Source organism: Pollicipes pollicipes, unplaced genomic scaffold (assembly GCF_011947565.3).
Source record: "Pollicipes pollicipes isolate AB1234 unplaced genomic scaffold, Ppol_2.1 Scaffold_4002;HRSCAF=4701_pilon_pilon_pilon, whole genome shotgun sequence".
NCBI classification, from domain to species: Eukaryota; Metazoa; Arthropoda; class Thecostraca; order Pollicipedomorpha; family Pollicipedidae; genus Pollicipes; species Pollicipes pollicipes.
This window is the reverse complement of record NW_023596420.1, coordinates 11,961,772-11,989,404: the sequence shown is the minus strand read 5'-3', so window position 1 is coordinate 11,989,404 and position 27,633 is coordinate 11,961,772. Positions and strand designations below refer to the sequence as shown.

Below are 27,633 nucleotides of genomic sequence, written 5' to 3'. Positions count from 1 at the left end.
CATCTTTCCTGGAGTACAGAAGGTATGCTTACGTATGTGCGACGTGTGAACGGGTTTTTGAAATCACTTTTTAACCCAACTTATATCCATTCTCCTGGTTTTTATCCGAGGAATGAGGCTGATGCTACTGTCTTATCTATGTGAGTAATGCTCCCCGCTAATATAATGGACAGTTTACGTGATTCTTCCGAACGTAGTTGCTAGTAAATCGTTGCGTTTTTGGGTGTTAATGTTGGACCGGGTTTGGTTTAACACGCGCCCGGTTGGCCGTTGAATACCCTTCGCTCGGGTAGGGAGGGGGTCATTTTGGCCAACTGAAATGAAAAACTAAGAAAATTAGAGACACCAAATTTACAGCGTTGGTTTGCCCCGCATGTGGTCCCAGTTGCGTCAAAATATGGCAGTCCTGCATTTTGACTTTTGGGTCAAATAAGGTCAAACAAGGCTAAACTCAAGATCGGTGTCCAAAGAGCCTCAGGCCCCTTGCGCAACCACCGTGAATACAGATATTTGTTCTAAGCAAAAGACCATTGATGTTCATTTAAGCTCAGCGGCCTTGTTTGACATTTATAAGGCCATGGATGCCAAAATAATAAAATCATTGTTTTGATTCTTGCATTTGAATAAACAGCAAGGATTAAGCTAGCGGCGCATTCCTGAAAACAAAATATTTGCCTATGTCGTTTTAAGTTAGTTACCTCCTCTGACTTTGAAAGGTAGAACACCACATTTGTTTTGAGTTTTGAACCGAAATAGCCATCTTGGAGACCATTCGGTGCACTTCGCAGATCTGCCTCTCTTAAGACTTATAGGCTTCTAGTTTCGGAGCTACACGCCCGCGAATATGTGCGGCTTTTTGAGGAAACTATTTATAAGTCATTCAAGCGTCCAAAGCGCCATAATTGTGTCTTTCAAACTCTGTGATTTCATTAGCCCTCAAAACTAATCAAGATGCAATTATCGAATCGTTCACATCTGTCATGCGTGAGCACAATATCCAAATGTAACGGTCGTCAATTGGCTCTCTCAATCACCGTTGTGCAAAATGCGACGACATATTCAAACAATGACATATTGAGGAGCGTATTTTAGAGACAGAGATATTGCGTTGCATAGAAAAGTATTTCTCACTGAGAAGTATACCAATAGTTATATGTCTGATGTTTGCTTCAACGCATTCATATGTGGAATATTCCCTTTAAGAAGTCCATTGCAGATGTCTATTGCGGTTTCTAATGCTAATGCATTTGAAATGAACATTAGAAGCTACCTCATACAGCAAGCTTTCAGGTAAAAAGCAAGTTTGTTTTGACTTCGGTCTGACGTTCATAGCTCACCTGATGCCAAAAGAATAAGTAGGTCTTCTAAATTCCGTTGACTATTGTTAACTGACTATCGCGCCGGCGCGACGGACTGTGTGGGGTGCCTGTGACGAATGTGACATACAGAAGGGGCTTGGAACGCACCGTGTGTACCAGCGAGCCGGAGGCGAGACACCGGAACAACGTAACTTACATATATGTGACAATTATTGGACCACCTGCGACGATTAGGGATGTTGTCGCGTCAATGAGGCTTACTGTGCTGATCCGGGTCCAACGGCGCGGGTCAGAAGACCTCCCGTGTCAGGCGCGGGAGCACTGCGATACGATACATCCTCTAATGACCCCCGGATTGACCAGAAGATCCCGCCCCGTGTGGGACAGAGCGGCCCTTCAACCCTTGACCAGAAACGGTAATGTGCCCCTGGTGCCCCTTCTGCTTGAGAGGCCGTTGCCCACAAGGAAGTAAGAGGTCTCATTATTGTTGGGTAGAGTGCGGGTCTCATAAGTGTTGAATAAAGTGTCAAAATAATTATAAAAAGCAAACAAGACCATCTCATGTCTGCCTGAGAACATTCATTTTCAAATGGATTAGTTTTTTGCTTAATTATCAAGAGGGTGCTCGCCCGCAACCTCGTGAGCAAGCACAGCGATGGCCTGGGTTGCAGCTCCCGTGAAACCGAACGGCGTCGGCCGCTGCAATTGCCACCAGACGGTGGGCGCTGTTTTAATCTGTCTTCTGGACGGATTTAGAATTACGGGAATGCGAAAAATAGAGATTATACCTTTACTCTTCCAGTTCCACCGCCAGATTCCAGCACCACTTCGCGGTGATTTAAGGGCCAATTCTTCCTTATCATCAGTCTAAAAATCACACACGTGAGACATGCACCCAGACTGCCTACTAAATGTAAGTCCTAGAGCGTTCAAAGGTACTTCTATCAGGAGTGTCATCATTTTGGTCCGCCCGTTGGCCGCGACTCAGTATTAGCTGCCGGGCCTACGCTGCGCGGCCTATGGAGACTGCAATACCTGGCGTCGAGTTTTTTGTCACTAAGATTTGTGAGTGCGCGTGCTTTTACGTGCGTGAAGTTACGTCACATAATTTGTACTTCTTATCTACTGAAACGTTTAAAAGCAGTCATTTCAGAAGCGTCATCATTTTCGTTCGACGGTGGGCCACGGCAAAAAATTAACCACTGGGCTAACGCTCCGAGGACAACAGAGACTGCAACGCCTGGCGCGAGGTTTTGTTGCTAAGATTTGCGAGCGACGTTAAAAGGCCGCGTCATAAACTATGTCACTTATCGGTTCTGAACGAGTGTTAAACATTTCCCGACAAACATGGCTTGGCCAAATTAATACAAATTGCTGACCACTTGATCTAAAATTAAATTTTCATCTTCAAATTTCGATCAAACATGTCGATCTGTAACCTACCTTCGCAACGTCTTCAGTGCCTGTATAACCCAGATAAAACATTCCAACAAAGCCTCTGAGTTCTTTCAGTCTATGATAAGTCCGCTAGGACATTGTAAATTAAGGGTGCCGATGATTTATTCCACGTGGTCGTCCAACGCCTGATTTCTGCAGTGTTTTTTTTTTTTACTGCAAAATACAAACATTGATTTCATGGCACCTTCTGGTTTCTGTTCTGGTTACAAGGTAAATATAACAATGAAACGAAGACAACCATATCCATTGTTCACAAGTAAACTACATACCTTATTTTTTTGGGGGGGGAGGTTCACCATTAGAGAGCCTTTTATCAACCCTGTGTTCATTCTTAGCAAGGCTCTGGCTATGCCCCTGCCTACATACAAAAGCAGACCAAGTCGTCTACATTGAATGCTGGGCGATGAAATGCCTGTTGGGCCAATTCATATCTAAGGCAGACAGCTTCTAGGAGGCTTTTGCCGGGGTGATGTGGTGTAAGAGAAGATAATTCGGAAAAAGGTACTGTTGCAGGTGTCCAACGTATGTCTTACACACCAATAAATAGTAATGCTGATCCATAAATACGCAACAAAGCAGCCATGCGATCAGTCTTCAGTCAGCCATGAGAGAGATAGCCAGGCCAGTGCAATGGCCGCCGACGGCGGACGGGAGTAGGGCCCAGATAAGGAATATATGACAGAAGGTCTTTCATTCTATGACTTGGTTGTTTTTAGAATCTCCAGTTTTATGGTGTTTTGTCACATTGTTTTTTAGCAGTTTTAAAGCATCAGAATTTGCTTCAGCCTAAAATGTTGCGACAAACCTTATCTGTTGAAAAGCAGCCAGCGAAAGGAAGGCTCATGAAAAATCTGTCGCACTGTGAACCTTCAATTCACTTTGAAAATTCTCATCAGCCTCCGCCCATGCCGTATTTCGGCATTTACCCTGTGAAGGCAGATGCCTCCTCAATGACCCAACATCCTACCGGCTTGTGCAATTTCGCCTCCCCAGGAAAGACAATGTTGAAATGGACGAATAATCTTGGGAAGCTGGATAGCCTAATTTGCCGAATGACATAGATGAGTTGGATAGGCAAGATTGCGCCCCAGTGAGAAACAGCCCTAGATGGACATCTACCACAGCAGCCGTGACATCTGAATAAAGGTCGATAACAACCTCCTCCATCTCACCCCCTCCCCCCGACGGTCATCAGGCTTACTTTCTAGAAAAAAGTTCCTGAAGTACGCCCTGGGCTTGGCCTCCCACTTTTCGAAACGTTTCTACGCTTATGCTTCACTTGCAATGCTCTGTTTGTGCCTAGGATCCAGAACGTTGGGGAGGGGGCAAACTCACCGTTGGGGGCCAAATTGGAACGGGGGTGGGGGGGGGAGCAGTGGTGTACTCAACAGAACACAAATATATTCCCGTGTCGTCTCGTTTTTTGCAACTGTTTGATCGAATATTGACGTAGGAGTGATGGTCGCCACATTGCAAGACTTCCTCCGAATATAGACGGGCTAATAACTAAGCAACCTTTTTATGCCAATATTTCGCCGCTTTGTTTTTGTCTTGTGATGAGACGTAGCAAAACAACGCAGCTTGCTGCAGTCTGTTTGATTGAAATATCGCTGAATGATGCTAAAACACTCCCACAATAGCACAAAACTAGGCCGGAGTCAGCAAGAGATATAAATGGTGTAGTTACAGACATGTACCATGCAGGAAGAACAGAACCAAACTCAAGTAAACACGGTACGCTTGCGGAGCTTTAAAAAGCGTGACTTAATCAGTCCGGTGCACAAAAATGAGCATGATATCGCTTTTTTCTATTCATAGGCCTTTTACCTGTGAAACAATTAGTAAAAGTCTTCTTTAAGTTTGATATAATTCGAGCTCGCATTTGTAATGTCCTACATGTACTTGGGTTTCAGTAGGTTGGGGAGGGGCAAGCTCGCCACTGAGGGCCGGACGATATGTTGGGGGGGGGGGGGGGCAGTGGCCCACCTACAAGAATACAAATCGACACCCGTGCATAGCTGACGTCGAATGGCTGGCGGTCGGTTTTTGGGCATGGTGGAGATTTCTCCCTAACTGAGCAGCCACGTTATATGCCAGCATTTGGCTGCGCAGTGTAGCAGTTACTAGAAGACGAAGATGTCGGTGGTGTAGCGGTGGGGGTGGGTGGAACGTGGAGTTCCTTTTGGTGTAATCACGCAAGGAACGTACCGTAATCTACTGGTGAGTAGAAGAGTAGAGTAATGCTGCGAGACCGTTCATTTATGGTTGTGAATCCACAGTGCCCGCGGGGCTGGGTGCGTGGTGTGTGGTAGTGTGGGAGAATGGGAGGAATGATTGTCGCCGTTTTGATAGCGGTGCAATATCCTGCGGACGTTAGTATTATTTGGCCATGACTTGATAAGTGTGGTACAAAAATGGAACTGGTCAACGGCTAAATGTTTAAATAAGAGTGTTTTTCATACGGCTGCGTTAAGTTAAGATATCGAAACACAACTGCTAAATAGGTTACTTTTATTGGCAGTTTGATTTATGGCAGTCCTGGCATGCTGGTGTTGCTTGAACGTCTTATTTCCTAGTAATCAGAGGTTCCTGCATTGCTCTTGGTAGTGATATGTGTTGATGGTTACATGTAAATGGGTGTAGAAGCATTTAAACAAGTTTGAGAGCTTGAAATGAACATCATCGAGGTCCTGACAGCACTCTGAAAAGGTCTTGGTTTTAAAATGGGGAAGAATAATGATGAGCATTTCTAATGTAGGTAACAAGGTATATACTTGTATAATAACTAGGCTCCTAGGTACCCAAAATTTTCAGGAGGTATTGTAGTTGACTTGCCAGCTTCCTGAGTTGAGGTGCCTTGGCCATGCACAGGGGGAATTTGATTCCCAGCTGTACCTGCCCTGCCTACCAGGGTGATAGACAGGCAATGCCATACAACATCAGCAGCTGATTGTGTTGTAAAGTCCCAACAGCAATAGCAGGGAGCATGTCTGTGAATGAATAGTGCAGGAATGCAGATGTATAATTGGAGAGATTTTGTCATGGTTGCAGAGACCACCATGTTGCAAGAGTGTCTGAGTTTTGTGGCTAAGACCCAATTTTGGTAGGAAGGGGTAGTATTAAGACCATGTTGGTGAATTTGTGGAACTGAATAAAAATATATGTAATGTCCAAATTCAGGGCAAGGTTATTTGGGATCATCTTATTAACTATGATATGTATAGAGGCAAATGTAGGTTGATAGCACATAACTTGAGTTAGCGGTGACATGTTTTTGGACAGCAGAACATTATAAAAAGCTTCTGTTAGCTCATGCTCAGGTGTGATTCCCAGGCATACTAAAATGTTTTTTACATGCTAGCATGCTTTGTACATACTAAAATGCTTAAATCTTGTTAAGATATTTAGAGGCTTTGGTGCCAGGGACTATTTGTATCCTTTGAACAGAAAGGGCTACCCTTTCTTTTTTGCTAGGGAGGACTTGATGCTTTGTTGCTTTGGACCAGATGCCACCTTTGTGGGATCTGATGCTGAGTTGAGTTAAGGAGGGTGGGGGCAACACCAAGAATTGCCAGTGTGTAACTAAGTAGAGAGAGGTTGAAAAAGGCAAAGCAATATGAAATGAGTTATAACAGTGCCTCTGGTGTGGGCATTGCCCTGAATACTAACCTTGGACCTCATAATTGTGCACACAAGTTATTACTAGTTTCCCTGAGCTGTTGAAATGTTTTATTCATGATTATTGCTATCATAGCACTGTCCCACCTATACACCTCCATTTGGAGGCTCAACTTATCACAGGGGTGTGGTGTGGGTCATGTGCTGCTGGCTGTACCCAGCATTACATGTAGCAAGATTTCCTCCTTTCATGAGATTCATGTGTTCTCGCCCTGCCAATTACATCCGCACTGCTAGCACGAGGCAGGCAAGGCTGCAATTATTTATTGGAATAGCTAACCATTGTATTGCATAACGTTACTTCCATATTGAGAGTTACCTGATTCGAGTCATTAGTGATGTATCCTCAGACAGATCGCACATTTTGCTATTTTTATATTTCCAAGTCTTTAGGATTAGGTTGGAAAGGTACCTTTTGGGCTCAGTGCCTTGCTTATCCAAGAAACATGATGCTTTAAATATATGGGAAGGCCTGATTCAGGTACTTTTTAGGTCCAACCCTGAATAGTGCATATGATGATGGCACATATGAGATGTGTTCAGTCAGTTTCCCAAACAAATGCCTGTTACTAAGCTGTCAAAAGATATCTATGATATGAGCCATTGTGAACAGCTTGTTGAAGCTACACAACATTCCAATACTAATCACTGCAGCAAATTATGTCATCAAAGGGCTTTGAGCCAACAATCATCAAAATGTGCACTATGCCCATCTTCCATCAGCTGGGGCAGCTCAGTGCTCAGGGGCCACGTCACCAAACTGTTATCCGGGTACATGAACTAGCAGTCGCGCCACTTCTCGACGAGCCAGCGTGGCGCCAAGCATGAATGACATCGAGACGGTCAAGGTGGTGGTGGTGGGTGACTCGGGCGTGGGCAAGACATCGCTGGTGCACCTGATCTGCCACAATGAGCCGTGTCCCAAGCCGTCCTGGACGATCGGCTGCGAGTTGGACGTGCGCATCCACGACTTCCGCGAGGGTCTGCCGGCGCAGCGCACCTACTGCGTCGAGCTGTGGGACGTGGGCGGCAGCGCGGCGCACCAGAACGCGCGCCACGTCTTCTACGGCGGCGCACACGGCGTCATCCTCGTGCACGACCGCAGCAACCGCAAGACGCAGAACACGCTGGGCGCGTGGCTGGCCGAGGTGCTGCAGCGCGACGGCGGCGGCGGCGAGCCGGACGCCTTCGATCTGGAGACGCTGGCCGGCTCGCCACAGCTGCCCGTGCTGGTGGTGGCCTGCAAGCCGGACCTGGCGGCGCAAGCAGCAGCGCGCCGCGCACCTCTCGCGCCACGCGTCGCGTTTCGCCGAAGAGTGCGGCGCGCAGGAGATGGTGGTTCGACTGCCTGAGCGCCCCGCTCGCTGGCCGCCGGCAGCGGCAACGCCGTGAAACTGAGTCGCTTCTTCGACAAGGTGATCGAGCGGCGTTACTATGGCGACCGGACGGCGCAGCAGTACGAGCGGCGCCGGCCCACCGCGCTCGGCCACACGGCCGTCAGCTGTTCGTTCAAGGAGTACTGACCACCGCCGCGGCTCGAGGACTCGGGTGCTGGGGCGGCCGGACGATGGCCGGCCGGTTTGTGCTGTGAGAAGAAGGTGCGGTGTCTCTTGACTGCGGGTGGTGGGCCAAGGGAGCAGTGTGGGTCTCTGTGACGGGACAGCGCACGATGTGCGAACCTAACGTTGCACGGCCTAGCAGGGGACGTTGATGAATCCAAGGTACCACCGATTCTATTTTCCTGAGACTTTCGGACGGTAACGCCTGACGTCCGTTCGCTGCCGTGGTATGTACGTGTGGGAGACCATGCCCGGCGTGTGCGAGTTGGGCGCGTGCCAGGCGCCGTGCAGTGACGGGGGCGCGCGCAGCGGGCCGCAGGCGAGCCGGCATGGAGGCGGACGCCGGCGTTCGGCGTCTCGGACGCCTGGCTGCCCAAGAAGGACGCTCTCGAGCACCAGTACTGCCTGAAGGAGGGCGAGCTGGAGTCGACGACGGTCGACGAGATGGGCCTGCTGCCGAGCGGTGACGCGCCCACCGCCGACGAGCCGGCCGCCGACGGCGCCGACACCGGCGTCACGCCCTTCAGGGTACGTGCCGCCGCGTGCCGTGGTGGCGATTCGAAGTGCGGTCAGTACGGCGGGGCAGGTGGCACGGCTTTGGAAGTGGATCGGTACTTTAAAGCTGTTGCCGTATGTTACCAATGCATGCGCGGATTCGCGGATTCTGATCGCTGGGCCGGGCTGATTTTATGCCGAACTCAGCCCAGCCGGTACAGATGGCGACCTTCACGCGTAAGGGTGTTGGGGAATCCCGTCGTGCTCTTCCGGCGAGGAAGTGGGCTGGACCGTCTCTCGCGATGCTTATCATCTGCAGGCGCTTCATCTTGTGCCGCCGTGCTGTTTGCGCGCGTGCCGTCGGCGCCTTACCTATTCTGTGATTCAGTGTTGGGCACGCGCTTTCTCCCAGTCAGTATCACCAGTCCATCCATGACAAACATGTCTTGATTAGTCGCACCGGCACAAGAGGCCTCGCGTTGAGCTTACAGCAGCGGGGTGCCGGCGGCTCCGATGGGTCCGATCGGAGCTCACCGATGGCTCCCATCAAAGCTCACCGGTGGCTCCGATCGGAGCTCGCCGATGGCCCCGATCGGAGCTCGCCGATAGCTTCGATCGGAGCTCGCCGACCGCCCCGCCGGCCGAGGGTCACCGCCCCCTCTCCCGCCGGCTCCAGGTGACCATGTACCAGTGCGCCCAGTGCAAGAACACGTTCAGCACACTGGACCAGTGCGTGAACCACCAGTGCCTGGGCGCGGCGGTCGACTCGAGCCAGCCGGCCGCCGTCACCCAGGAGGCCGTACTGGACGCGGACACAGGGCACTCGAGTAAGGCCGACGGCCGCCACAGCGCCAGGCACGCGCCGCACTGGGGGCAACAGGCTTACCGCCGCGAGCTGCGCGCTGTGTTTGCGGCTCGTACAGGAGTGATGAGAATGTGTGTGGAAAGATGGGCTGTTACCTAAACGGGCTCTGCTTTTTGACGTCTCTGCGCGCCGCGCTCGTCCTCAGGAATAAATGTTTGGGTTTTTATTGTAAGATTTGTTATGTGGAGGTCGTGTGGTGATGAAAATCGGTCGTCACATCCAAAACGCCAATTGTGCTTCATTTCCGTTAATGCTCTTGCCATTCACCTGTGCATTACGACCTGCTACGCAGTCCTGAGGTGGTCCTGTGGTTCTCTGAGTCGCCGACGTATGATCAACATGAGCTGTGGCTGTGTGCGCGCCGCATGTCTGGCTTTGTGTTGTGTACTTGTGACCAACGTGAGCTCTGATGGCTGTGCTCAGACTACCGCTGGGCCCAGCATGACACCGAGGCGTTGCTGGAGATCCTGACCGAGAGTGTGGACAAGTTCACCAACCCCAACATCAAGCGGAAGTTCATATGGATGCAAGTATGCGATCAAATGACGGAGAGGGGATTCAATATCAGTCAGGTGAGCTTTTGAACAACCGAAAGTAGTGCTTAGTGTGGCAGCTGTCTCAATCGTCGCGGACAGTTGAGCTTTGCAATCGCTGCATGTCTCCAAATTGCTAGCTGCTCTGGCTGCTCGGGGTCTGTGATCGCCACGCTCCTCCGCCCCGCGGACCCTCGTGGAGTCTATGTATACAGTGCACCCATCCTATCCCGGCCTCTCGCCGTCTTATGTTTTCGTGGCGTCGCGGCTCGGTGGACCTCTTCCGTGGAAGGCGACGACAGCTGTTGCGTTGCGCATCCGGTGCGACCGCCAATCAAACAATAGATGCTACATTCGGACCGCTGGCAATACTTCCCGCGTCCGTCGGACAGATTGCGGCGTATTCTGTGGGGGTTAACTCCTCCGAACGTTTCACAGACCCCGAGTTTGCTTGTGCTCCGAACGCGACCGCGGCCACAGTATCTCTGAACTTGGCTCGGTTCCAGTCCGCCAGCAGCTGAGAGCGGAGAGGTGCTGATAGCGTGGTGGTTAACGCGTCTGCGCTGGCAACCGCACGTCTGGAAAACCATAGGTGCGGGGGCTTGATTTCCCGCCGTGCCCGCCCTCCATGTCGTCCGCCTGCCCGCCCAGGCAGGCGACCCCGCCATATGACCTCAGCAGCTGAGTACGACAACATCTGAGAACGGACGACACCGGCGCCGTTGCAGATCCAGTGTGAAAACCGCTGGAAAACGCTGAAGGCGATGCATCGCAAGAGCCAGGCGACGGGCTCGTCGCCTCCCTTCTACCGGGAGATGTGCACGCTGTCGGCCGATTATCCACAGCTGATGACAGACGGCGTGTGCCTGGGCGGCGACCGCGAGGCCGGCGCCGGCGGCGACAGGGCAGGTCAGCGGGGGACGGGGCAGGTCAGCGGGGGACGGGGCAGGTCAGCGGGGACGGGGCAGATCAGCGGGACACGGGGCAGGTCAGTGGGGGACGGGGCAGGTCAGCGGGAGACGTGGCAGATCAGTGGGGACCGTTTGAGACAGGTCGTTGTCGGTCGTTGGGGGGGGCCGTTGGAGACAGGGCAGGTCAGTGGGGGGTACCGCTAGAGGCGGGGCAGGTCAGTGGGGGAGCCGTTGGAGACGGGGCAGGTCATTGGGGGGCTGTTGGAGACGGGGCAGGTCAGTGGGGGACCGTTGGTGGCGGGGCAGGTCAGTGGGGGACGGGGGCAGGTCAGCGGGAGACGTGGCAGATCAGTGGGGACCGTTGGAGACGGGGCAGGTCATTGGGGACCGTTGGGGACGGGCAGGTCAGTGGGGAACCGTTGGAGACTGGGCATGGCCAAATCCCTTATCTATAGTTCCAACGCATGATAGTTGGACTGCATTCTATTACAGTACCTCCCGTCGCTGACCTGATGATAGGACGGACACCCATACAGGCATTGACACTGGTATACCGTACTCAACTGGCATGCGCCATCGAACTATGCAAATGAAAGTTGGGTATGTTTGTAAATCGTGATGCCGCGAGACTTAGAATGTGTTGCACGTGTGCGGAACAAAATTCGATGTTGCATTTCCAGGGTCCTGTTCCTTACATCAGCATTTCGTATGGTCAAGACAAACAACACAACCACGAGCTCAGCGCCACCGATCTTGCCTGACGACGTCACGACCCCACCCTTCGGCAGGGACGGCCAACCTGAACAAGACGGTGTGGAACCGCGAGGCGTCGTTGACCATGCTGGCGCTGCTAAAGGCGCGCCACAAGGAGTACTCGGACCCGAGCATCAAGCGCCGCTTCCTCTGGGGCGAGATCTCCGAGGCCATGCGCAACATCAGCATGGACTACACGCCCGAGCAGTGCGAAGGTCGCATGAAGACGCTGCTGCAGGCCTACAAGTGAGCGATGGACTGAGAGGCCTTGCCGTCCCGAGATGGCTCGAATGGTGACGTAGATGCGGACTCTGGGTTCGTAACCGACGTGTTCGGTTGTTTGCGCCGTATTGGTGCGGGCACTGGGCCTGCGTAACGTGAGCAGTCGTGGCTCTTGCGCCCGCTTCTTCTTCTACCCACACATCTCCCCAGTTTGTCACCACTGGCCTCCTGACCGGTCACCGCCACACGGTTCTTGCCCTGAATGGCCACCGCTTCATCCCGCGCCCACTGATTGGTCGCTTGTCCACCGCACGCCCCCTGATTGGCCGCGACTCCAGCACTCGCGATCTGATTGGCGATAACCCCTCCGCCCACGACGCCCGAGCGCCTGCGTCGACTGACGGTCGCCGTGCGCCCGCAGGCGGGCCCAAATGCGCTGGGAGCTGTCCGGCGAGGAAGTCGAGTCCGACTGCTACTACCAGGTGGACGAGCTGGTGCGACTGATCCCAGAGCTGGCGGCGGGCGCGGCCGGGCGCGGTGGCGCCGAGCCTGGGCCGCACCGGCACCGAGCCGGCCAGCCGCGCCGCCGCCGCCAGCCGCGCCAGGCGCGCCAGCGCGACCTCATCGCCTGGCTGGACGGCTGGCTGCAGGAGCAGCGCCGCTGGGACGAGGCCATGGTGGCGGCGCTGCGTGCCCAGCACACCGAGCGGCTGCGCGTGATGAGCGAGATCCGCGAGGAGCTGCGCGCCGGCGGCGGCCGCGTGCCGGTCAGCCGCGCGCCGCCGCCCGTGCCCGCGCCGCCCAGCGATGACCCGCTCGTGGCACAGGTGTTTATCGGATAACGCCGGCCGCGAGTGCCGACCGACCAACTGACTGTGATTGACTTCATCATCGCACACTGTACATATCATGGACGGGCTGGTGCACCGCTCGTGTTTTGTTGATTTTTTAGGGTGGATTGACGTGTGGAGTCGCGTCCATTCGGCGAATGCCTGTGGCGTGAATGGACGTTCGGTGCGTTTGTGCTGCCCATGTGTCCAAGTTACAGCTAAGGCGTTTTTATATTCCTGAAATGTATTACACGCATGATCGACGTTGATTCACGTAATTTTCCTTTAGCATAACAAAATGTAAATGAATAAAACCGTCACAGCACACTAAATTTGTAAAGATTGTACATGTGCCCAGCGCACCAGCCGTGCTCTCGACCTGTACAACCGCGCATCGCATTTGAATCTCCCGGCGGTAATCGGGTTAAACACAGAGCAAGCAAACACCGCAAGAGGCAACCGCCACTGATGCTACAGCAGCTGCGGAAGCCGCTGGACTCCCACCCGCAGCATCGGAATCATAGGCCCCAAGAAGGCAGTGGGTGCCATTCTCGCGGAAACCGCCACCCGACACCATGAAAACGTGGCACCCCGCCGTAAATGGCAACCAGATAACTCTACGCGTAACACAAGTATGCCATGCTTGGTCATGGTGTGGGAACTGGCCCACCCGCCGGATTGCGGTCGCACGGCGTCGGAAACCCCTCCACGGCCGCAACGCTAGCTCGCTTGTGGTGTAAGCACAAGAGGGAATCGACGCAGAGCGTGGTCTGCCGGGCATCACCCCACACCCAAAGCCTGGTGCGGCGCCAGCCATCCACATGAAGATCAACGCACTGAGCCTATCACGCGCAGCATCTGCGCAGAAGCCGTTCTCGTGATTCGACCAGTGATGACCGCCGTCCGCAGATAACCGCGCAGGGAATTTCCATTTTGCTGGCGATGCTCGACTACAAGCCGCGGATACTCCAGGGGATTAGATATGCCTGGCAAAAACCATGCATGACAACTGGCAAGACAGTGAGGATCAGTTGATTACTGAGCAGCGATATGGCTTCGTTGATTTCCCTTTTGGTTCAAAATACACCCCACCCTTCTGCAATCTACCTCGAGAATGAACTATGCTGCCATACAGAAAACAAACTGTGACAACCAATTCACAGCAACCGTGCAACAACCATGCGATTTCACATCCGCGGCAAACGCCCGCCATTCGCATGTTCCAAATACTGACAGCAAATGGAAGTCTGAGACCACTTTCTGACTTCAGCACACACACAGCAAGTGGGCAATCCTGATGCGCTGATTTGACGGAGGGCAGTGCGATCAGCACCAGCACAGTATTTTGCATAATCCCATGGCGTCGCGCAGGACGTCACTGTTGACTAGGTACTGGCCAGGGTGGAGCCTTCAGGCTGTTACCGACGCATCACAGCTGACATCTGGACAGCTGGCTGCAGGCCCAGCTCGGAGGCGCGTGCCTCCTGCACGCGCAGCAGCTGGGCGATGGTGACGTGCCGGCCTGACACCTCTTCTTGGAGGTAGTGCCGCTCCTGAAGCAGCTGGCCCAGGCTCTGTGACACCTCTGCCAGTCATAGGTCAGCAACAAGTTATGGCATGTGGTCAATGAAAGGATGATAGCAATAGGTGAAAACTTGACATGCTTCATGGAGCACTGTTATCTGTGGGTTATATTCAGCAACTGCCATTTCATATACATGGTGGTTAAATACAGCTGTGTCTACATGGCTTGAGTAAACAGATACATGGATACAAATGAATGAAATACAACAGCATGCAGGCAGTATGTTTGATGCAAACTCATCTGGAGAAAGAAGCCAATCTCATGTGCTGACATATTGGCAACCAACAATAACACAAACCTTGAATGCTGCATATCAGCTGGTTCTTCAGGGTAAGAATCTCAGGAATGGACACCTGATTAACTGCAAAAAGAAAAAGCTCAAATTAAAACGGCTTAAGCCCCATCACTTGTCCGCCATTTCACTGCATCTAGATATTCACCTAAACCTCTTTGCTTTCACCTAAGGTGGCATTCCCAACACCTAAAAGGCTCAAAGGCTTTGGAGAATAGCAGCAGTTCATATGCTAAAATGAAACAGCTCATGGTAATTGGAGACTCAGAGAAAATGTCCGACACAGTACATTGGTCAATGGGGGATTCCCATTGTCTGTGATTAAAAATATACATGTAAGCATACTTACGCTGGCTTGCAGACACTTGATGTCTGCAAGCTTTGGCACTTTCTTCACATATGTTCACCACAAATTTTCCATCTGTTATACTAGGACTGGCATCTAGAGATGAACTGTGCCCACTTTCAGCAATGTTGCCCTGCTGAATTGTGCTGTCCATGTTTTCCACCAGTAACCACATCTAACTCAAACGCTACATACATGGACAGCCACATGAATACGGGTCGCACTGAAGACAATTGAATCCGGTGCTTGGCCCAAGTAGATATGTACCTACATATGTAACTGGAGGTCCCAATCCGCCATAGTCTTATCAGGAGCAGGATTGGGCCAGGGTCTTGGGTCAACCCATGGGTCCACGGCAAAATCGCTTCTTATCCGAGTCCCCCCGACCCCTATCTTGAGTATCAAAAAGGCTCCAGGGTGTTGGTAAAATGAGCAGCGCTGAGTACAATAACATCCGAAAACGATCAGCTGCTGCCGCGAGATACCGGCCCGCGAGGAGGCCCGAGGATGACCTTGGAACCGGTAGAACTCTACGAATGCCTGTGATAATTTCACTAAATTACCGCACTATGACTGGGTTGTTACTTTTCCGTGTGATGCCGGCAATGGTGAGAGTAAAAGCCTTTAACTTACTCACATATTTCTTTTACTTACTTGGTGACGGGGAATTTTGTTTCCATCTAAATGGCTTAAAACACATTTTGTAGCTTGACATCCAAATGTATGTTTGCGGTTCCCCGTAGCAACCCTCCGCGTATGCACTCCTGAAATTTTGACTAGGAAAAGTGTTTTCTCAAGCAAAAATAAGGCATGATGCAATCTCTCATTGCATATTACTTTTTGTAGGTTTTCATTGGGACGCAGAAGCATGTTTTCTATACCATCCTCTTCCGTTTGAATAATTGAAGCATTTTAGTGTCTCCCGTCCTGAGCAAACGTCGTCGTCGCGTCATCGTCGGCGAAGGGTCACGTCAGCGTTAGTCCTCATCACTGTCGCTGGAGTCATCATTGCTTCGGCGGGTGGACGATGAATAGGTAATTTGGGGTGTCCAGTCCAGTCATAAACACTTCAGGAGCATATTGTACGCTTGGTTTCCATCAAGGCTGAAAAGTGAATGTAACGTGGCGTAGGAATACTCGAAAGCGCTCTACGCGGCAAGTGATAGGCGGAGTGCCGTTATGAGACCTCTACGGCAGCCCTGCCATTTATATTACAAGGTAGTGGGGGCCCTGATTTTCATGGTACCAGGTACCGGGGTATCGAGGTGCCAGGCATGTTGCAGTGTCATTGGTGTATAGTATATTTTCAAGACATTGAGGCGGCCCCTCTGAACTCATCTCTTCCTCTGTTCCTCACTGTGTGTACACACCTAATGTTTTGCTACTCTAGTGTTTAGCAGTGTGGATGCTGATCCTGTTGTCTGGCAGACTCAGTAAGATAGGGAGCTGTAAAAGAAAATCAGGTATTTGATATAAGCTTGCCTGTGTGCCAGGAAAGCACATCAGGGTGCTGATCTGCATTTCACTTTAATTTTTTGCCACTAATTATGTAATTTTTTAAGCTGTTGCAAAATCCCATTAAGTGCATGTGCAATATATCCAGCAATGAAATGGCTGAAATGCCTATCTACCCCCTCAGTGTCAAGCAGCAGGTGGGGGTGGTAAGGGACACATCTTACTTTTACAGAGCATTTTCTCCCCAATTTTTGCCGCAAAATGTAGGTATTTTATAGTTTTCAGTTTAAGTGCACCATTTTAAAGAAAGACTTCTATCAGACTCCAAATTTTTATTTGCCTGTACCTGTTGGTTCTGGTGAGGTTGATGGCCCATCTTACATGATGCTTCTGTTGATGCTTTTATTGATGCCTTTTGTTTTGCTGGATCTAGAATGAGTAACACCCACTTGAACTATGATTTAAAGGCTGACAGAGCATTTTATCAACCAAGTTTTATGTGGGGATTTTCAAAGACAATGGCTCAGCATGAAAAGTGCCTGGCAGCCTGTCTATACTGTTAATGCTACATGCATGACAATATGCTTTATTTTAGATGGATATTATAGTTTAAACTCATTAATGAGTGCACATATTTACTCTGTCTGATATGTTTTACCAACACTAATGTACTCTTTTTTGAACATATACATACCTTAGGGTTTCTTATGCTATTCATATTCCATTCTTTACAGGGGCCCTATCTGAGCCTTATCTACCATCATATGTTCATCTAGTATCAGCTGGACACTGCTGCAGGAGTGCAGAGATGCATCTGCCCTGGCTGCTGCTGGCCGCGCTGCTGGCGCCCTCTGGCGGAGAGGAGCGGCACCAGCCGGAGGTGGCGGCGCCGGAGCAGCCTGCACATGGTGGCGCCATGGTCCTGGTGCGCTCTGAGTTGACAGTGGCAGAGTCGACAGATGGCATCAAGGGCGAGAAGGGCCGCCAGCTGGAGGAGGAGGAGGGGGCGCCGGGAGAGGCGCGCGGCGCCGCCGGCCGCGAGCAGGAGGCTGACGCTGCGGCTGGCCGCGGGCGCGAGCCACTCGGCTCGGCCGGCGCCGAGGAGCGGGAGGCGGGCAGCGTCATTGAGCCTCCGCCGCCGGCCGGCACGGGCCCCGGGGACGCCATCAAGGAGGTGGAGGCCCCCGACCTAAGCGGCCAGGAGCCGCTGCTGAAGAGCATTGGCGACAGCTACTTCAAGCCCAGCAGTCCGCCAAAGCAGGAGAACAAAGACTCGGAATTGATGACGGAGCAGGAGCGGCAAGGTAAGCGTTTTTGTCATCTGTATTTGCAGTAGGTTTGACGGTACACCTGCTTTCATCGGACGCTCGTGTTAACAATGAATGCTGGTGGGTGCGCGTATGGACGTCAACTGGTCATGCTATTGGCATGCCCAAGAATCCCCAGTTGTCATGTGGTCCGTGCTTAGATGAAGAAATCGGCAGGGCACGCTCACCCGACCCCGTGACCATGAGACCTGAGACTGGCATTAGGCACAGCATCTGTCTGCCTGTGTACCTGGTCTGCATCCTGGCTTAAACGTGCTCTTCAACCATCCCTCAGCCACCGACGCTGCTCGAGCCCCACTTTCACGGCATGGCCCCCGGGAGGGCGGGGGATAATCTGCCCAGCAATGAGAGTTTCTCACCCGGCCTGGCAAGCCATTCATATAAACCTAGCGTTTCGCCCAGCCCGCCCGTCGGACTCATCCTGCTGTGACCGAAGAGCCGTTCGACGGCGGCGAGAAGGTGTCGTCTCTAGTCAGGCACGACACAGCTCGCGCACCGTCCCCTGACCTCCCGTGTCACTGCTGTCGCGCAGCGGAGGAGCTTTTCAGCACAGGCGAGAAGCTTCTGTCGCGCTCGCGGCCGGACTGGACGCGCAGCTACCAGCTGTTGGAGGAAGCGGCGCGGCTGGGCCACGAGGCGGCGGCCGTACGGCTTGCCTGGGCGCGCCTGCTCGGCTCACACCTGACCCAGGACGTGCCGGCCGCGCGCGACACCTTCCAGCGGTTGGCCAGCCGTGGCTACCCCGAGGCGCAGATGGTGAGGCGCGGACTGGCGTCGCCGAATGTCGACTGCCGGCGCTCTGTGACGGCGTGTCGAGTGTCCGTGACCTCGCGCGTCATTGAGAATCACGTCCTGAATTGAGTCATAGTGAGCGACAGGGCGTGGGATGACCCGGTGAAATGTACCGTTGTGTGGATGTGTTTTGCTGATCTTGCAAGAGGAAAGCTTGGCATGAATGTTTGGGAGTCGCCGGCCTTGAGACGGAATGCGCGTGTTGAAGGGTGGATTGTGTGTAGAGTTGAGCGGCCGGGCGGCTCCGGCGACGTCAGTGGCCCGGCCATCGGACCCGTCGCGGCGGCCATCGTTACGTCACGGTCATCACCACATCGCCACCACCACAACTCTGACTCAGTGCCGTACGGACAGGCGATGGGCTTCATGTACGCGCTCGGCCTGGGCGTTGACTCGAGCCAGGCCAAGGCGCTGCTTCACTACACGTTCGGCGCGCTGGGCGGCAGCTCCTGGGCCCAGATGGCGCTGGCCTACCGCCAGTTCTACGGCATCAACACGGCCTCCAGCTGCGAGGCGGCGCTCATGCACTACCGCAAGGTGTGCGCGACAGGTGAGAGCTCGTGCTGTCGGCCGGCGCAGCAGCCACTGGCCACTCCCCATGTCTGGGAGCAGGGTGGCGACAGAGCCCGTGTGGAACCGACAGGCTCGCGCTTGCTACGCTGCTGGTGCGATCGGCGCCAGGGGGTGTAATGGTGTGCTCCGTAGCGTGGCGACCCAGAGAGCAGGGAATCGTGGCGGACGTGTTGACGCGCGCAGCTATAGGTCTTGTTGTTCACTGTCGTGGACGATCACTCACGTTGAGCGAACACGAAGCTGGGAGAGGCTCATCCATGCAGTCCGCTTCGCTCCCAGTAGGTCATCGATAGTCCAGGTCCCACGCACATGTCGCGCCTGTCCCGGGTCTGTGTCGCGAGTCTGTGTCGCCGGCCGGCCGCGGCGTCACCGGTCTCACGCGCCGCCCTCCCCGCAGTGGCGGACCAGGTGTCACTGTCGGGCGGCAACACTGTGTCGCGCGTGCGGCTGTACGACGAGGCCGAGAGCACGGGCGGCTCCAGCTCCACCCTGGACGAGGATCTCATCCAGTATTACCAGTTTTTGGCCGACAAGGGCGACGTGCAGGCGCAGGTGGGCGGCGGCGGGCGGCGTGCCGGCTCAAATGACGCGCGATCGGCCGGATGGCAGGGTGGATGGGACGGCGTGGCCGGTGTTGTGTGTGGGCGGTGTGCGTGCTCTACCAGTTGGGAGTGGCTGTTGAAACTCTTAGCATCAATCTGTATGAGCAGTTCTCTCTTTTCCTAGCTTGGTATCGAAATTTCAAAGTGATCGAACAAATAGAAACGGGTTTTAAAAGTGCGGCTTCCACGGCTTGTAGACTTGTTTGGTCATTTAGACGAGCATTTAATGAAGTCTGTATTTCATTGGTGCCTGCCTCCCCCTTCCCCCTCTCGCGGGGTACCTGTCCCGATCCCGCACTGCCCCCGACTGCTGCGTGTGTCCGCCGCCGCGCGCTGCCTGACCTGTGACCGGCGGCACCAGGTGGGTCTGGGGCAGCTGCACTACCAGGGCGGCCGCGGCGTGGAGCGAGACCACCAACGGGCCTACGAGTACTTCGTGCAGGCCGCCGACGCCGGCAACCCCAACGCCATGGCCTTCCTGGGCAAGGTCAGAACCGGCTGATGTGCGTGGAGTACTCACCGTGGTTATCTACTCTGCCTGGGTGGGTGTCGGGTTGTCGTGCCAGTTTTGACGTATTTGCTCGGACACACTCGAATACCTTAGGAGCTTTCGGATAGGTACTGCCGACTTTCGTTTTTTAAGTGGCATGTTTTGGAGCGTCTGCCAAAAAAGTTTGCTGTCGCGCGAGAGGACACTTCTGTAATTCTCAACATGTTGAGAGCCCTGTGGACACTTTTCATATGAAGCCGTGGGATATTTCCTGCGCGATGTACCTGTCGCAGCACGTGGCCACACCGCCTCACGAATATAACCCCGCGACCATAGCCGTCATGGCCTGCGCACGGCGGATCAGGCCGTGCTCCTGACCTGGTGACCGTGACATCCAGACCTTACGTAGCTATGTCCTCCGTCTGTGTACTCCGTCTGTGTCCTTTGTCTGCGTCCTCCGTTTGCGTCCTCCGTCTGTGTCCCCTGTCTGTGTCCTCCGTCTGTGTCGTCCCCTGTCTATGTCCTCCGTCTGTGTCCTCCGTCTGTGTCCTCTGTCTGTGTCCTCGTTGTCCTCCGCCTGTGTCCTTTGTCCGTGCCCTCCGTCTGTGTCCTCCGTCTGTGTCTTCCGCCTGTGTCCTCCGTCTGTGTCCTCGTTGTCCTCCGTCTGTGTCCTTTGTCCGTGCCCTCCGTCTGTGTCCTCCGTCCGTGCCCTCCGTCTGTGTCCTCCGTCTGTGTCCTCTGTCTGTGTCCTCGTTGTCCTCCGCCTGTGTCCTTTGTCCGTGCCCTCCGTCTGTGTCCTCCGTCTGTGTCTTCCGCCTGTGTCCTCCGTCTGTGTCCTCGTTGTCCTCCGCCTGTGTCCTTTGTCCGTGCCCTCCGTCTGTGTCCTCCGTCCGTGCCCTCCGTCTGTGTCCTCCGTCTGTGTCCTCTGTCTGTGTCCTCGTTGTCCTCCGCCTGTGTCCTTTGTCCGTGCCCTCCGTCTGTGTCCTCCGTCTGTGTCTTCCGCCTGTGTCCTCCGTCTCGCTGAGCCAGTCCTATGCTATTGCGGCTATTGGATCATCGAGCCCGACCAGCGCCGCCGCCGCCGCCGCAGATGTACCTGGAGGGCAACGACGTCGTGCAGCAGGACAACACGACGGCCCTCAAGTACTTCGAGAAGGCGGCTGAGTTGGGCAACCCGGTGGGCCAGAGCGGTTTGGGCTTCATGTACCTGTACGGCAAGGGCGTGCCCAAGGACTTCAGCCGTGCCGTCAAGTACTTCGCCCTCTCCGCCGACCAGGGCTGGGTGGACGGCCAGCTGCAGCTCGGCAACATGTTCTTCAGTGAGTGGCTGGACGCGGCCGGCCGTGGCTGCCCGCGGCGGCGGCCGTGGCTGCGGAGGCGGTGCGGTGAGAGATGTGCCGGTTCGCGGTGAATGTGCTGTGCAGGGGCAGCGGTGGGTGGTGGCACCGCGGATCTGTGGAGACCAGCCGCGCGGGGTTCGCGGCGTCCAGGGCGCCCGCCGGTCAGCGGGGTAGCGTCTGGCAGCGGGGGCTCCGTTCCCGCCGCGCGGGCGTGCCGGCGGCCCCCCAGCGCGGCCGGCGCCCACCGTCCGGTGCTGCGGCTGAGCGTCAACGGTCCGTCCGCAGACGGCCAGGGCGTGTCACGTGACTTCAAGATGGCCATCAAGTACTTCAACCTGGCGTCGCAGGGAGGCCACGTGCTGGCCATCTACAACCTGGCGCAGATGCACGCCTCTGGCGCTGGTGTGGTCCGCTCGTGCCAGACGGCCGTGGAGGTGAGACCGGCGCGAGCTCAGGTCCCGTCGGAGGCTCGTGGCCTGGTCGGGGTTAAGATGTGTGCTCTTATCATGATATGATCCTGTCCCCGTATCACATATCAGGATCATCATAAGAGTCAAGGATGAATAAGTCCTGTCCGAGACTCATGGCAGGTCAGGGGTGGGAAGTTAGGTCTCGTCCGACACTCACGGCATGGTTGCAAGATCAGGGGTGCGAGGTAGGATCCCATTCGAGACTCATGGCAAGGTCAGGAGTGCGGTGTCGGGCCCCCTCCGGGACTCATGGCAAGGTCATGACTGCGATGTCGGGTCCCCTCCGGGACCCATGGCAAGGTCAGGAGTGCGGGGTCAGGTCCCGTCCGAGACTCATGGCAAGGTCATGACTGCGATGTCGGGTCCCCTCCGGGACCCATGGTAAGGTCAGGAGTGCGGGGTCAGGTCCCGCCCGAGACTCATGGCAAGGTCAGGAGTGCGATGTCGGGTTCCCTCCGGGACCCATGGCAAGGTCAGGAGTGCGAGGTCAGGTCCCCTCCGGGACTCATGGCAAGGTCATGACTGCGATGTCGGGTCCCCTCCGGGACCCATGGCAAGGTCAGGAGTGCGGGGTCAGGTCCCGTCCGAGATTCATGGCAAGGTCAGGAGTGCGATGTCGGGTCCCCTCCGGGACCCATGGCAAGGTCAGGAGTGCGGGGTCAGGTCCCCTCCGGGACTCATGGCAAGGTCATGACTGCGATGTCGGGTCCCCTCCGGGACCCATGGCAAGGTCAGGAGTGCGGGGTCAGGTCCCGTCCGAGATTCATGGCAAGGTCAGGAGTGCGATGTCGGGTCCCCTCCGGGACCCATGGCAAGGTCAGGAGTGCGAGGTCAGGTCCCCTCCGGGACTCATGGCAAGGTCATGACTGCGATGTCGGGTCCCCTCCGGGACCCATGGCAAGGTCAGGAGTGCGGGGTCAGGTCCCCTCCGGGACTCATGGCAAGGTCATGACTGTGATGTCGGGTCCCCTCCGGGACCCATAGCAAGGTCAGGAGTGCAGGGTCAGGTCCCCTCCGGGACTCATGGCAAGGTCGTGACTGCGATGTCGGGTTCCCTCCGGGACCCATGGCAAGGTCAGGAATGCGAGGTCAGGTCCCCTCCGGGACTCATGGCAAGGTCATGACTGCGATGTCGGGTCCCCTCCGGGACTCATGGCAAGGTCAGGAGTGCGAGGTCAGGTCCCCTCCGGGACTCATGGCAAGGTCATGACTGCGATGTCGGGTCCCCTCCGGGACTCATGGCAAGGTCAGGAGTGCGGGGTCAGGTCCCGTCCGAGACCCCTTGCAAGGGATGCGAGGTCACGTCTTTTCGGAACTCATTGACAAGGTCAGCGGTTTTGTCAGAACTCATTGACAAGGTCAGCGGAGGTAGCCAAGGCAGCTGTCAGCGGTTTTGTTAGACGGCCTTGGAGGCGAGTCCACCGCGAGGTTAGGTCAGGTGCCGTCGGAGACTCTTGGAGTCGAGACCGCGGCTGACACGTTCTCTTCTTGAAACGTGTCCGTGCGCCTGTGTGTGCCTGTGTGCCCGTATGTCGGGTGTGTGATCGCACGTTGACAAAGTGTCTTTACTGACGTGCGTCTGCGTGTGGTTGTTTCGTGTATGTGCATTCACGTGGGCACTTGGCCATGGTCAGTTGAATGTGTCGGTGGGTAGGCTTTCTGTGCTGTTGGACGTGATGGGGACCGAGGGGGGGGGGGGGCTAATGAGGCGCACATGCTGTGCGCCACCGCTCTGACACCGTCGCCGCCGCCTTTGCCAGCTGTACAAGAACGTGGCTGAGCGCGGCCGCTGGTCGGAGCTGTTCATGGAAGCCCACAACGACTACAAGGCGTATCGGTTCTCTGCGGCGCTCACCAAGTACTACCTGTTGTCAGAGCTCGGCTATGAGACGGCGCAGAGTAACGTGGCCTTCCTGCTCGACAAGGGTGAGCCTCGTTGCGAAGGCGGTCCAGGGACGGGGAGGGGTGGCAGGGGGTCAAGGAGGCGATCCAGGAATAAGGGTGAGGTAGACTGGGGCGATTGCAGGATGGGTGACGGCGGCGGACGCTGCCGTCACCAGTGCGTCCCCCCTACTGAGGTATACCGCCGTGCAGCGGCCGGTGGGCTGCGTATCCCGCCACCTGACCTCGCCTCCCACGTGTGTCAGGCGTGGCCAGCCTGTTCCCGGAGGAGGAGAAGTACACCCGCGCGCTGCTCAGCTGGGGCCGCGCCGCCACACAGGGCTACGGCGTGGCGCGCGTGAAGCTGGGCGACTACCACTATTACGGCTACGGTGAGCGGCCGGTCGCCACGGGCGGGGGGCTGCATCGCTCCGGCCATGCCGGCGGTGGCATGCGCTCGGCCGGGGTCCGTCGTCTGTGGTGTGTGGTCGTGCCAATGGCTGTTGTCCGGAAGTTCGTGTCGGTGTCATTGGGCATCAGTTGTCCGCGTGACCAATTAATGGTTGGTGGGAAATATGGTGAGCTAAGTGAAGCAACTCGTGAGAATCCAGGCGTGGTGAACTTGCTGATGGCAGCGTTAGGCAGCAGCGTCAGTTGTGATTGAGTCCTGGGCCTTCACCGCCAGCACCAGAGCTGTGATAGCATCAGCACGAATATACTTTAATATAGCGCTTGAACACACTGGCTGCACCGTGCTTAGCTAGTCCGGTATTTGTTTCACAACGAAGCCACCTTTCGGCAGGGACCCCGGTGGACTACGAGGCGGCGTTCGACCACTACCGGATGGCGTCCGAGCAGCAGCAGAACGCCCAGGCCATGTTCAATCTGGGCTACATGCACGAGCAGGGACTGGGCATACAGCGGGTACGGCGCGGCAGCCCGCCTGGACATTGTTGTGCTGAATGTCGGTTCTCTCGCTCTTTCTACCTTCGCTCGGTAGCGGTAGCTTAGGGGCTTCTTAGGCAAATCTAAGGAACTACGTCTAGTTCTTAACCCATTATTCTTGGACTGCAGCTTAGCATATGCCAGACCTGGACTCATTTTGCTCGGGCTTGATTCCCGTTATGATTGGCCATGGATCGGCCCATGATTGCATCCATCAGAACAATAGTTGTTGAGTTAAATATGTTGGAAACTGCGGGCGTGCTATCGTGATACATTTGGAAGTTTTTTTAGGTAGGCTTTTTCTCCTGACGCTGTAAGAACTTTTCAAAGGGTTAGCCAAAAAAACAGGAGCGCAACGGGAGACGAGTAGCAAGTGATGGTATATGCATCATGGAAATGGTTCATTCCATAGCGTTTTGATTCTAAGTATTCTACCCAAAATTGGTAGCATTCCATTTTTTTTTTGTTATTTAGCAGGTCCGAAAAACTCATTTCTTGTTCGATAATTTTTCTCGTTTTAAGAAAAATGGAATTATAGCATTTTCTTGGAAAGCCTGATCCCAGCATCGTCCAACATTGGGTCGGTATTGCTCGACTCGAGTCCTAGCGCTGCTCCACCTGAGCCCCGGTATTGACCGACTTGATCCCAAGAGTTTGAGGGCCTCAGTCCCAGCATTCATGCTTGACTTTGGCCCAATTTTGCTCGTCTCAAGCCGCGCTGTTGCTGTGAGATCATCACGCCTGGACCTCTGTTCAACTTATCTTCGCTGCGGCTTAGCTTTGCTCCCCGCGGAACACGTCGGCCGGCCGTGTCGCCCCTCACGTGCCCCTGCCGTCCCACATGTTCCCCTGACGCCCCTCATGTGCCCCTGACGCCTCTCACGCACCCCTGCCGCCCCTCACCGTGTCCCTGACGCCCCTCACGTACCCCTGCTGCCCCTTACGTACCCCTGCCGCCCCTCACGTGTCCTCGCCGCCGCAGGACATCCACCTGGCTAAGCGGTTCTACGACATGGCGGCAGAGACCAGCCCGGATGCCCAGGTGCCCGTGGCACTGGCCATGGCCAAACTTGGCGCCCTCTTCCTCTTCCGGATAGCGGATGAGGTCAGTCGAGGGGGAGGCAGGGCACGAGGTCATTCGACGGAGGTGGAGGAGTTTGTGGGGCGGTCACTGGGTGGGGTGCTCTGGCTTTTGGGATGGCAGGACACGAGGTCATTCGGCGGAGGTGAAGGAGTTTGTGGGGCGGTCACTGGATGGGGTGCTCCGGCTTTCGGGATGCCGGGCGAGGTCGGGGGACCCCTTCAGGTGCCTTCTTCCAGCTGTTGGTGTGAACGTTGCATGTAACTCGCTGCGGCGTCACTAGCAGTGTTGTGGTTTGTAACTGTTGGATGCGTGATCAACTCGTGTGCCCTTTGCTTTATGTATGTGCCGCTTGAAGCACAGCTGTTGTAACGTTTGCTTGCTTATTTGTGTGCGATGACACGGAGAAGCTGATATTGTGGAGAATATGACGCAGCCCTAGAGGTACTGAAAGCATCTCAAAATGGTAATGTTGAAAATATTTCCCGTTGCTAACCTAAGTTCGTGATGTGCGCGGTTCGGTCGCCCTTTTCTCGGTGTGTGGTAAGGTCTACCATGTTGCGAAATGGAAGGAGACTTGAGACGGGACGGGAGGGGCCAGTCCGAGTTCAAGTTGAGGCTCCGGTGCTCATTAGCGTCGTCGGCCGGCGCCGCGTCACCCGATTCGTTAATGGTTCGTAGCTGTGCCGCCCACAGCGGGGAACAAGGGCTAGCTCGCTGATTGGCTGCAGTCCACGGATGGTGTCTGTGGGTCTCGCAGGTCTCGTGGCTGTTGATACCACACCCGAGGTCTTCGCAAATAATACCTAGAGTGTGACCACACGATGGAATGGCACTGTCCGTCCGCGCCACTTCCCTTGAAGCGGTAAATAAACTGCCGCTCATAGTGTACAAGCGGGCATTATTGTCCGTACTGCGCTTCAGGTCTGGCCCAATTTCCTTCACACAAGGCAGCTCTGGCCCATTTCCACGGGCCAGACTGGTCGCTCCCAGTGCGCGGGCGCCCCAGACGAGTCCGTCGCGGGGCCGTGTGCGGACCGCTCCCCCCGCGTCTCACCATGTCGCCCCCTGCAGTCGGACTGGAGCGACTACCTGCCGCTGGCCTCGGTCAACCGGCTGCTGGGTCCCGACTGGGACATCTACCTGATGACGCTGCTCTCCGTGCTGCTCGGCTTGGTGGTGTTCTTCCGGCGGCCGCGATGAGACGCGCCGCGCCCGCCACAGACTGGCGCCTCGCGTCGCTCGGCCGGCGCGCGCTGCGGACGGATCGGTGCCGGACGCCGGTGGCGGAGTGACGGGACCGGAGGTGGGCCGCGCGGCGCCGCGTTCCGTGCCGGCCGCTGGCTGGTGGCTGACCGGCGCGTGGTGAGCGCCGGCGCCCTCCTCAACGAAGGTGGTGATTGTAAGTGGGACGTGGCCCGTCGGGTGACGGCCCCCGGGCGATCGCGTGGTGTGGCGTGACGGGATGACATGTTATTATTTTCCCTGTGATAGTAGGGTCGGTTTGATCACCCAGCCAGACGTGTGTGTCACAGGCGGGCACCATCGCTCCACTGCTCAGCTTCGGGCCACGTTCGGGCCAGTCAGAGACGTCACACTATCATTTGAGCGGGCCGTTCGAACGGCGCTGGTCGAGCCCGGTCACGTGCGATGCGCCTCCGTGGTGGCGCCCGCCGTCGGTCGGGTGGATCGGTGACGGTTCGGTGTGGAGTGGGGTGGGCGGCGAAGCGGGAGTGCCGCGGCTGGGCCGTTAGCGCTCTGTCGTGTCCTGTTGTAAGGAGCCACAATAAAGAGCACCTGAAGTGGACCGCCAGCGCGTAGCGGAAGCCG

At 55.3% G+C, this 27,633-nt stretch overlaps 2 protein-coding genes and 1 long non-coding RNA gene across 3 annotated transcripts; 2 read left to right on the top strand and 1 right to left on the bottom strand.

Moving 5' to 3' along the window:
- Nucleotides 1–5,489: 5,489 nt before the first annotated feature.
- On the top strand, nt 5,490–8,346 carry LOC119094097 (rab-like protein 3). The gene is made up of 2 exons (XM_037217173.1): nt 5,490–7,664; nt 7,809–8,346. Exons 1-2 carry the CDS (start codon nt 7,280–7,282, stop codon nt 7,976–7,978), a joined length of 555 nt encoding a protein of 184 aa, XP_037073068.1. The 5' UTR covers nt 5,490–7,279; the 3' UTR covers nt 7,979–8,346.
- Nucleotides 8,347–12,511: 4,165 nt separating this feature from the next.
- LOC119093161 (uncharacterized) lies at nt 12,512–15,328 on the bottom strand. Its single transcript, XR_005093607.1, has 3 exons — nt 14,850–15,328; nt 14,507–14,569; nt 12,512–14,208 (listed from the first exon to the last, which is right to left on the bottom strand). It is a non-coding gene; the product is annotated as an uncharacterized LOC119093161 (long non-coding RNA).
- A 474-nt stretch (nt 15,329–15,802) lies between these two features.
- Nucleotides 15,803–27,610, top strand: LOC119093160 (protein sel-1 homolog 1). The gene is made up of 13 exons (XM_037216068.1): nt 15,803–15,881; nt 17,036–17,605; nt 18,162–18,385; nt 18,776–18,971; nt 19,392–19,546; nt 19,958–20,083; nt 21,177–21,405; nt 21,712–21,860; nt 23,657–23,822; nt 24,044–24,169; nt 24,580–24,701; nt 25,705–25,827; nt 26,878–27,610. The coding sequence occupies exons 2-13, from the start codon at nt 17,110–17,112 to the stop codon at nt 27,004–27,006; spliced, it is 2,241 nt and encodes a 746-aa protein (XP_037071963.1). The 5' UTR covers nt 15,803–15,881; nt 17,036–17,109; the 3' UTR covers nt 27,007–27,610.
- Nucleotides 27,611–27,633: the final 23 nt, after the last annotated feature.

Bases quoted from the DNA above. Each gene is read 5' to 3' on its own strand.
- LOC119094097 (XM_037217173.1), top strand. From the start codon at position 7,280: ATGAATGACATCGAGACGGTCAAGGTGGTGGTGGTGGGTGACTCGGGC. The intron at 7,665-7,808 runs GCTCGCCACAGC...CGACTGCCTGAG, and splicing joins CGATCTGGAGACGCTGGCCG to CGCCCCGCTCGCTGGCCGCC.
- LOC119093160 (XM_037216068.1), top strand. From the start codon at position 17,110: ATGCATCTGCCCTGGCTGCTGCTGGCCGCGCTGCTGGCGCCCTCTGGC. The intron at 17,606-18,161 runs GTAAGCGTTTTT...GCTGTCGCGCAG, and splicing joins GACGGAGCAGGAGCGGCAAG to CGGAGGAGCTTTTCAGCACA. The intron at 21,406-21,711 runs GTGAGTGGCTGG...GTCCGTCCGCAG, and splicing joins GCTCGGCAACATGTTCTTCA to ACGGCCAGGGCGTGTCACGT.